This window comes from Priapulus caudatus, unplaced genomic scaffold (assembly GCF_000485595.1).
Source record: "Priapulus caudatus unplaced genomic scaffold, Priapulus_caudatus-5.0.1 Scaffold67, whole genome shotgun sequence".
In the NCBI taxonomy this organism is placed as follows: Eukaryota; Metazoa; Priapulida; class Priapulimorpha; order Priapulimorphida; family Priapulidae; genus Priapulus; species Priapulus caudatus.
In genome coordinates this window covers 421,558-432,294 of record NW_014577128.1, presented here as the reverse complement: position 1 = coordinate 432,294, position 10,737 = coordinate 421,558, and the positions used below count along the sequence as shown (strand labels likewise).

The 10,737-nt window shown below is 42.1% G+C and overlaps 1 protein-coding gene across 1 annotated transcript in view; it reads right to left on the bottom strand.

Annotated features, from left to right (window-relative positions):
- Window positions 1-4,681: 4,681 nt before the first annotated feature.
- LOC106821278 (gamma-aminobutyric acid type B receptor subunit 2-like) overlaps window positions 4,682-10,737 on the bottom strand; it is a 17,610-nt gene continuing 11,554 nt past the window's right edge. The window contains exons 9-10 of the mRNA XM_014826019.1: window positions 5,724-6,230; window positions 4,682-4,758 (exon numbers count right to left, since the gene is read on the bottom strand). Coding sequence (XP_014681505.1) covers window positions 4,682-4,758; window positions 5,724-6,230 — 584 coding nt within the window. The remainder of the gene's footprint in view (window positions 4,759-5,723; window positions 6,231-10,737) is intronic.

Sequence of the window (10,737 nt, the reverse complement as noted above, 5' to 3'; positions counted from 1 at the left end):
AGTAGTAGTAGTAGTAGTAGTAGTAGTAGTAGTAGTAGTAGTAGTAGTAGTAGTAGTAGTAGTAGTAGTAGTAGCAGCGGCGGCACCAAGGGGGGCATGGGGGGAAATGCCCCCCAGTCAAAGCCTTTGCTGTTCAAACTCAGAGCTTCCGGGGGCTTCCGTAGGGCCCATTAGTTCTCGCGCTAAGCGATTTAAAAGCTAGCTAATTAATTTTTAACTAGTTGAGAAACAATCTTATCAGGTAAGAATTTGACGATAGATTTAGTCCCGTTAGTTCTTACTTTTAATGTAAAAAAATGGCAACAAACATTTTAAAAATTTTACCAGCGTATCTGCTGTATACCCGGAAACAATCCCTGATTCTAATAATTAGGGCAGTACAGATCCATTAATTATTCTTCAGCATTATGTTATTTATAAGAAAATAATTATTGTAATTATTTACATATGCGTTCGATATAAGAAAGAGTTTCTAATTCTATCTCGAAAATAAGGAGCACCTATGGCACACATAAGGGTAAAAAATATTGATACAATAAAAAGGCGATATGTGAGTTGATGTACAATAAATGTGTAATATAAATGATACATATAGTTACCCAGTATGTGTCGCAACCATACTATTGCGAGTATCTGACTTCTGTGCAAATCGATTGTAGCGCCATGATGATAGGAGAACGTACCTGTCGCTCATCACCCACACACCGAACAACTTTAACTCTATAGTACTAGCTAGTACACAGATACACGCTCATTACATGAACACAACAGGCACAAAACTAGATATAGTAGTTTCCGGTCACCGGAGATTAGGGGTATACAGAGAGTTAACCGGATATATGCAGGACATGTTTACCTAGGTAACAGTTACTTACCATCCCGTTTCGCACTACAAACATACATATGCGCACAAGATGAATATGCGTGTAAGTGTAAATAAATAAATAAATAAATAAATAAATAAATGTATATAATGGTATATGATTATATATACTAGTCCATGCCCGTTAGGTGGTCCATAACGAAATATGCTCCATTTAAGAAACAATGTATAACATTTCTCTGGTTTTAGATTAGATGGAGCTACTTAGAAAATCTTAGATGGAGCGCCTTTGGTTATACATTGTTTTTTACATTGTCATTGTGTTTTCGTGTTGTGACGTTGCTTCGCGCTCGGAGCAAAAATTTCCCACTTTTTTAATGTTTTTGAACGTGGAATGTGAAAAAAAATGAAACTGAAAAAAAATTCCCCATGCAACGTGTCACACACATACAGAAATTCCCTAATTTATAGTAAGATATATATACGAATGTATGTATATAGTTAGATAGATAGATAGATAGATAGATTAATAGATAGATCGATAGATAGATGGATTAATTGCTGGATCGATGAATGGGGAGAAAGGAAGGGGAAGAAAGGTAGAGAGAGAGAGAAAGAGAGCGAGAAAGACAAACAAAGAAAGAGAGAGCGAGGTGAGGAAGCTAGCAAAGGAGTAGCTCTAGTACTATAGCCCTCCGCTCCGCCGCAGGCCTGCGGCAACTGTACGCGGGCTATAGTTACTAGAGCTAGCGAAGGAGCTATTCCTGTTCTCACTATCAGTGACGACGCAACGAAAAGGTCGTTGCCATAGTTATCACGTTTCCCAGTGACAATACTATTAGACTATTGTATATAGACTATTGTATATAGACTAGTGCTATATAGACTTGACACTATAAGACTGATATATTCTGTATACTTTCACACGAACATGGAACCGCCGCTTCCTTGGTTCAGAGTCATGGCCCAAGCAAATACTTACGAGTGAAGATGGTCCGTCATCAACTAAGCAACGTGGAGGAAAGACCTGTTTCGAATCATTTCCACTTTTTACTTCATTTTATCTTGTTTTGTTTTTATAAGTTACTAGCGGGACACCCGGCGTTGCCCGGGAAATGAAGCGCTCAGTTGGTGACCACTTGGTTGAAAGAAAAATACCCAAAATATTATCTATGTATGTATGTATGTATGTAAGTATGTATGTATGTTTATGTATGTATGTATGCAGTATGTAATGGTAGTATGTATGTAATGTACTGTATGTATGTATGTATGATTATGACCTGTATGTAGTGATATGTATGTATGTATGCTAGTGTATGTATGTATGTATGTATGTATGTTATGTATGTATGTATGTATGTACTGTAGTATGTAATGTAATGATATGTATGTATGTATGTATGTTATGTATCGTGGATGTGATGTATGTAATGTATGTTGCTATGTATGTATGTATGGAATGTATGTATGTATGTAATGTATGTATGTAGGTCGTTGTATGTATGTATGTATGTAATGATATGGTAATGTATGTAGTTAATGTATGTATGTATGATTGTAATGTATGTTGTATGTATGTATGTATGTATTAGTATGTAATGTATGATGTTGTATGTATGTAATGTATGATGTATGTATGTATTGTTGTATGGATGTATGTATGTATGGTATGTATGTAATGTATGTAGTATGTATGTATGTATGTATGTATGTATGTATGTATGTGATGTATGTATGCTATTGTAGTGTAATGTTAATGTAGTTAGTATGTACTGTAATGTATGTATGTATGATGTAGATGTATGTATGTATGATTATGTATGGTATGTATGTATGTATGTTATGTATCGTATTATGTATGATATGTATGGTATGTATGTATGTATGTTATGTATGGTATGCATGTATGTAGTATGTATGTATGTATGTATGATAGTATGTAATGTATGTATGTGATGTTATGTATGATGTTAGTGTATGTATGTATGTATTGTATGTATGCTATGTAACTGTATGTATATATCGTATGTATGTATGTATGATTATGTATCGTATGTATGTATGTCTTGTATATGTATTAATGTATTATGTATGTATGTATGTATGTATGTATAATGATGTGTATGTATGAATGTATGGGTATTGTATTGATACCTGTTATGTAAATGTATGTATCGTATGTATGTATGTATGTAAGTACTGATGTATGTAAATTTGTATGTATGAATGTATCGTATGTAATGTATGTATGTATGTATGTATGCTAATGTATGTATGATATTCAATGTATGTATGTATTGTATGTAATGTTGTATGTATGTATGTTTGTATTAGTATGTATGTAGTGTATGTCTGTATGTATGTATGATGTATCTATGTATGTAATGTATGTAATGTATGTATGTATGTATGTATGTATGTATGTATGTATGTATGTATGTATGTATGTATGTATGTATGTATGTATGTATGTATGTATGTATGTGCCCATGACATTCAGCACCAAAATTTACTCTTACTGAACATCTTTGACATTTCTAGAGTGCGCCGTATTGATTTGCATCGAGAACAGACAAACAGACACACATTCACAAATATGTATTAGATGTATTGCACTTCTAAATTATATTTCAAAATTGAATGATATAGTTTGTCATATACTCTAGGCTCTACGGGGGAGTTATTGAGTTAATATTTATATAATATTGTAATGTTTAATTTTATTGTGGGGCCTTTTAACCTTGCGTGATATTATCCCGTGTCGCTGAATTTTATACCGTGTCAGCGAGGTTTATACAGTGTTACTGAGGGTTACACAATGTCGCTGCGGGTTATACCGTGTCGCTGCGGGTTATACCGTGTCGTCGAAGGTTATACCATGTCACTGTGGGTTATACCGTGTCGCCCAACGTTATACCATGTCACTGTGGGTTATACCATGTCACTGTGGGTTATACCATGTCACTGTGGGTTATACCATGTCACTATGGGTTATACCGTATCGCTGAGAGTTACACAATGCCGCTGTGGGTTATAACGTGTCGCTAAGGTCAATACCGTTTTGCTGAGGGTTATACCGTGCCGGTGAATTTTATCCTGCGAACTAAAATTTCATACCACGTTCGTGCGCGTACCATAATATCCTAGCGACAGACGCACATGGACGCATACGCATGCACACTATCTTTTTAACTAACCATAACTAACTAAGGGAGAAACTTGACGTCTCGCGAACATCGTGGCAGGAGTCGAGCTATGAGAAGTGGCAAACTAGCTGATTGCGTCCAACAATGTGGTGTTTTTATATATAGCAGAGCGCCAGAACGCCCTTTTCATTATAATTATATTGCAGTAGTCAGACAGAGAGACATACTCTGACGGTGAACATATACAGATGGCTGTGTTAGTTGTGCGAATACAAAACGCAAGGTGGAAGAGAGCGCAGGTAAACCATGACACACTGTCGGAATGAATGCGATTCTACAATGATTAGGATAACCTTCTTCTCTGTAGTTGAGGATTTTCAAAAATAAATGTCTTGAATAAAACGTATTTCGTTACACGATTTCTCCTGCGTGACCACCCATGTTTTTACTTATATATACACAATATATATATATATATTATATATATTCTGTTAAATGGTATCTTGATTGGCATTTTTAGGTGGCATGCGCGGACATACAAACACATGCGTCACTTCTACATACATCGCTCTTCGATAGTTCTCTCATATTATCAAACAGCAGTAGCAAGACAGGGAAACACGATGTAGTTAGTATGAAAAAGAAAGACGATTTTATACGCAACGCGTGCTATCAAATACGCTGATTTTATTCCTCATAAATCTATTATTTACACAAGGTCTACAATGTACGCGTCCATTTTGTACAAGAATACTGTTATGCTTACATCCACGCGGAACACATCAGCTGAAAAACACATTTACAGCTCAAAATTGCTGTGATAACTCATATCTTATGAAACTACGTGACGTTGTTTGTATATGAGAATGGGGAAAGCGGACACACACGCGCACACACAAACGCACATTCGCCCTAGTGCATCTTTTATTAAGCTGTTAGAACGATACCGCAGGTGTGTGGGTGCGTTTGAAAGTACGACGGTGCGAGGGGACTGCTCTGGTGGTGGTGGTGGTGGTGGTGGTGGTGATGGTTGGGGGAAACCGACATTTTATATGCGATTATTCAAATATTGGTGTCGTTTACGCCGCTATATAAAATGCCACATGGCAGCGGCAGTGAATTACACCAAAACATGAGCTACAGCCGTAGGCGCGTGCAAGTGTTATAACACAGTCATCGACGGCGTATCATGATCATATGACGTACAGCGTTTTTATAAAGTAAAACGTTAGTAGTTCGTATATATATATATTTATATATAGTATATAAGTTCGTGAACGTTGCATCGGTGTAGACAATCGTGATCGCGCATAGCGTATAGAACGGGATAACACTTCATCGAGTGCTTCACACATGGATAGAGACTATATCGACTGAGTAAGGCCAAAATGTGTTCGGATAATTGCCTAAGTTATACGGTAATACAATAGCTTTGCGCGGAGGGACATCGGCAGCTCAGATGTACTCGACAATGTCGCACTTTACTCGCGTCCTTTTCGGTGCGTCGGCGAATTTTCCAGCGACGGGCGCTGTCACCTTGCGAGGAGGAGGTGGATGTGGAAGAGGAGAGTGGGGAGGGGGAGCTCGGTCGCCGACAGGCGTCGCGTGGCAGGCGTTCGGCAGATTATTAACTAACATAATCTCGCGCTCCTCGGAATTACTGCGAGCATCATCATCGTCGTCGTCGTCGTCAGCGTCGTCGTCGTCGTCAGCGTCGTCGTCGTCGGCGTGAGAGTTCTGCCGGAGGAGGCATTCGGCCTCGTCAGCTGTTGCGTCGGCGTGCGGGCGTCGCGGCGGCGGCGGCGGCGGCGTGGGCTTCATCGTGAGCGGTGGCTTCGTCCTGTGCGCTCTATCGTGCCCGGGGGGCATGCCCAGCAGCCGCTCGACACTGCGCGCCTCACCGAGCAGGCTGTGCGACTCGGGAGGCTGCGCATCTGCATCCTTGCCCGCCGTCTCTTCCCCGCTGCCAGCCGCCGCCGCATGTCTCTCACGGAGCCGGTCGCCCGCATCATCGCCGACACTGTACGTGGCGGACGCAGCGACGTCGACGGCGTCGCCAAGTCGGCCAGCTGACTGGTCGCCGATCGAAGAATTCGCCGACGTTGTACGCGCGTCGTCGGCGGTGACGGTGTGGTCGCTAGAGTTCGCTCGTAGCCGATGCTCGGATGCGACGCTGCGGCTCGGAGAGCTAGCTGTCAGTGTGCCGCTGCAGAGCGAGTCCTTTCGACTGCCGACAGGTGTCGCTGCGTCGTCATCACCTGTTCGATGGCGAATAGATGCGCGTGAGTGAGAGATCACGACCACCGATCGTCGCCTAGCAACACAAACCGACGCTGTCGCGTGACACCTCCTCCTCCTCCTGCTGCCGGGGGAAGCTTGGCGAGAGCACCCCCCCCCACCCGCGTCCAAACAATGGCTCTACGTAGGCGTACACGCACGGGTTGTTCGCACGCGATCTTTACTCGTAGCGCTGAGCTAGATCCGGCGATAAAGGGAACCTCCCGGGGAGAAAACACTGCACTTATACGTGCGTGTACAAAAAATGACAGTAGCGAGGGGATGTTTATTTTATTTCGTACACGTGCTGTCGTCTACCTAACAGCTACTGGTCAATATTATCCGAAAATCTCACCTCAAAGCAAGCGGCGGATAGCGACGAAAGAGAGGAACTAAGTAGATTCGATTTAGCTATGCGCATTCGAAATCTAGAGAAATATGCGCGCTCGCGCGAAATTTCTTTAAAGCAGTTCAATAACGAGTTAACAGCCAAAACTATGTAAGAAAGTGCGCTTCCTTTGATCTACTTCACACGCCGCTCGCCAAACGCTTCGAGAATGTTCGACCTGTGTGTGTATTCCGCGCAGGCGTAGTTGATTAAAACGTGAGCGCGAAACACGGCGTCTCGTTGCTATGGAGGTAGTCAAGCAGTGAGTCGCGCAAATCTATTTTTGCGTTCGCCATGTTCGGTAGGCAATCCGAGTCGTGTCGCGATACGTCTTCAGTGAAGCGAACGTTTTCACGCGTTCTCGTATACGAAGGTGAGAGAGAGAAATTGCTATATACGTATAACGCATAACGCATGCATCTTTTTCGCAAATGGGAAACAGTGAATTCGTACAGGAGAACGGACGCACGTAGGCACAGCAAAATGCACATGATGCATACAAAATGCACAAAATGCGTAAGAATAACGTCGATATACATACGGCGTCGGACTGTACTTCGTTGCTGCTGATTCGTCCGGCCCCAGATGTGCCTTTCCCCCGGCCACCTCCGGAGCAAGCCCCTTACTTCGATTAAGCATGCAGGTGTTGCACTACACCTATGTGTGTGCATGTATACACTATATACCTTGCGTAAATATAATGTATCATAACAGTTACCTTGTTCGGCGACCCGAGGCATCCGAATCTGAATATCACGTGACCTCCGCGTGTCACACCTAGCAGCTATATCAACGTTAACGATGGAGTCTCAGGTTCTTTGCTCGTCCCATTGCGTCTCTTGGTGTGATCTTACCCGGAGTTGATACCTCTTAATTATGTACTCCTTATCTCACTTGACTGCAGGTCGCCCGCGTTTCGTTTTTATTTGCCCTCGCGGTCTTGTAACTTATGAACCACGCTGCATCCCTGCAGCCTTCCGCTACGTACCTCTCTCATTAGCTTTCTGATTCGAATATGTAATTGCGTCGTGATACGCTCGCATGTTTCAAACCTTCGACTTGGTCGCGGTAACCTTTGATGAAATTGGTGGGTGAATGAGTTACCGCAAGCGAGCGCTCTTCGTCTCTCGCTTCCTTTCTCTGACTGTGTTTTTTCTCCCTGCGCCTCTCTGCTTTTCGTTGCTTTCTCTCGCAGTCACCGAGGATTTATGGTTACCAGCCCGGCACCTGACTACTGATTGCTCGTGCAATCGCTAATTAACGCGTGCGATTGACTTTCTCGCGTTTTTCTAATTACTTCCTTTTGTCAGCATCGCTATTGCGTCGACGCCGCGCCCGCGTTCCCCGGACTCACCGCCTCGTTTCTGTTGCTGAGCTCTCACTCTGTTTCCCCTCGATCTCTTCCGCGTTTAACTAGATTGCTCCAAGCGACTGGGCAATTTTGCTATTTTAATTACGGCGCGTAATCGTGTTGTTAATTGCAGAACAACATGCGGCGAACAGATGTCAGTTGCGGTTATTTCAATGCGTCGCATCGCGTTGCCTCCGCTAATCACGTTGCAGGAATCTAAATAGCAGCGACAGGCTGAAGCTTCCGTATCCAGTGTGTCTATGTATAGCCGGGCCTGCAATCCAGCAGATCAATCTCCCGCTATTATGACATGATATTCGCGCTATTTAGTAGACATACATTATTTCTTAGAGGGTGTAGGGTTGATTAATGTTTATGATATTTTATGCTGACATCTGTGTTTCATACATTAATGCTTTCTTGTGTATTAGCATTCGCTGTACAGTTTTTATTTATCTGTTAACATACTTCGATAGAATGTTACCTATATTTATCTTACCTTTCTCGTTTGGAAACTTTCTCTATGAGAAGATTTTATATACTCATCCAACGTGCTTAAACAAGAATCCATTGGTACCTCGGCAATGCGTTGCTACCTATTTACATATAGGAATCAACATCTCCAACGTATATTTATAGTTCAATATACCAAGCGCTATATAGCCTCGCAGTGGTGGATTCCGATCTAACACAGCCTCGTGTGGCGCCTCTCTGTACCTGCGCTTCGTACGGCTGAATTGGTGAGTCAGATACAGGTGAATGCTTACCTTGTCACGCCAAGCATGGCCGACTTGCCGACATGGGAAAATAGCGCGACCCTGCTGTTAGGGTCCGTGTCTCCGTCTCGCTCTCTCCCCGTCTCTCGCTGCCCGTCTCTTTCTCTCTCTCTCTCTCTTCTCATTTTCTCTCTCTCTCTCTCTCTCTATTACTCTCGCTATCTGTCTTCCTCTCTCAGGCTCTCCCTCTCACTCCCCCATCTCTCTCTTCACCCTTCTGTTCCTTTCACTCTCTGACGCATTTGCTCCCTCTTCCGCTTTCTCTCAGCTCCAAATTCATCTAAGTATCTCAAAATGTGTTCTCACACGGTGGCGGTGCAACGCGGTGATAACTGACCTATGCTCACGCGCTGTGTATAGACAAGACTGCAGCTATTGCACATACCAATCAACGTTTAGTGTGCTCTAGCAATGCAAGAGTAGGATCTGAGCCACCATGCTCTGGAATGAAATAGAGAGAGAGAGCTTCAAGCATGCACACCAGATGCTACGATCACTAGCATCTATAGATATGTGGTTCGATAGACCGCCATGTTTCCATCTGCGTGATGCGACCGCACCGTAAGTATGACCAGGACGACCATGGCACGGACTTTCTATCTGCTTGTCAGTATTTCCCACACGAACTGTGTGTTTATTAATTACGTTTATGCGGTTGCGTGTCCGTGTTATATTGTCAGGTTTTTGCAAAGGAACCTACAGACAATGCTAGTGATCGTAACACCTCGAATCCGACGCAGAAACCGAGGGGATTAGGCGATGTCTATACAGTAAGGATCCACCGCATGTTGCAGAGTGTTCAGCTTCAGCAAATCGAGAGCGTGCGATGGTATATATATATATATCAGAAGTAGATAATAGGGAATAATAGATAATCCCTATTATCTACTTCTGATATATATATATATACAGGTATTAATATTTACATATGCACACACGATTCGTGAAAAATGTCAAATGCTCAAAATGCATGTTTCCTTATATACTTGTAGGTATTACCGGTATGAGTGTGTGCAAATTCTATCATACAATGTGCGTGTGATTTCTAACGATAACATACCATACGTAGCACGTTTTAGGATTCTTACAATAATTCCTTATGTTTGAGTCGCATGTACATACACTGCATTGTGTTACCTTTATATTTCGACAAAAATACTTAGATGAAGTCGTAAGAGTAAGATGAGAGGCAGACATTTACTCAACAAAGTAAACCAACTCTCCGCCATTTACTAGTGAAACGTAATTGAATTGAGCTTACGCGTGTAACAAACTACAAAACAATTGATGTACATGTATTCGCGTGTCCGTGTAAGAATCCGAAAACCAACTAGTGATCGTATCGTTCAACTATGGCCATTAGTGTAAAGAAATACACGCACTAGCGTATGTCAGAATTTGCATACATATTTCCCGATATTACCTGAGATATGTGTGGTATCACTGCTAAAGCAAATAGTGGTATCCGGACAGTCTCTCACGGCAAATATAATAGTCAACGGGAATCAAGCATTAAAGCACAAAATGCTGAGAAAGGATTTTAGTTACCAAGGAAGGCATGCATGCCACTTTAATAAATATTGCTATTTTGTAGGTATTTTTCTAAAAGAGAGAAAATATCACAGAACTAAATTATCTCCCTAGGATATGCTAGTTGCGTGTGCCTTTATACAGTTACAACACAAAGGCGTATAGAATAGTAGTCGATAGTTGGCGAGCGTCACGATGCAAGTGCTATGGGGAGACGCATGCTGAGTTAAGGAAATAATCACCATGGACGGAACAGCAGAGACACACATACACTCGGAGTTGAATGAGGCTTATATGTAGGGTGCCTGTTAAACGTCTTATATATATATATATATATATATATATAGATAGATAGATAGATACAATAACTAACAACCAAGAACTACCAAGAACGACAACGAACGAAAAGTTAAGTTAAGTGCGACGAAGGTAATAAAGAATAA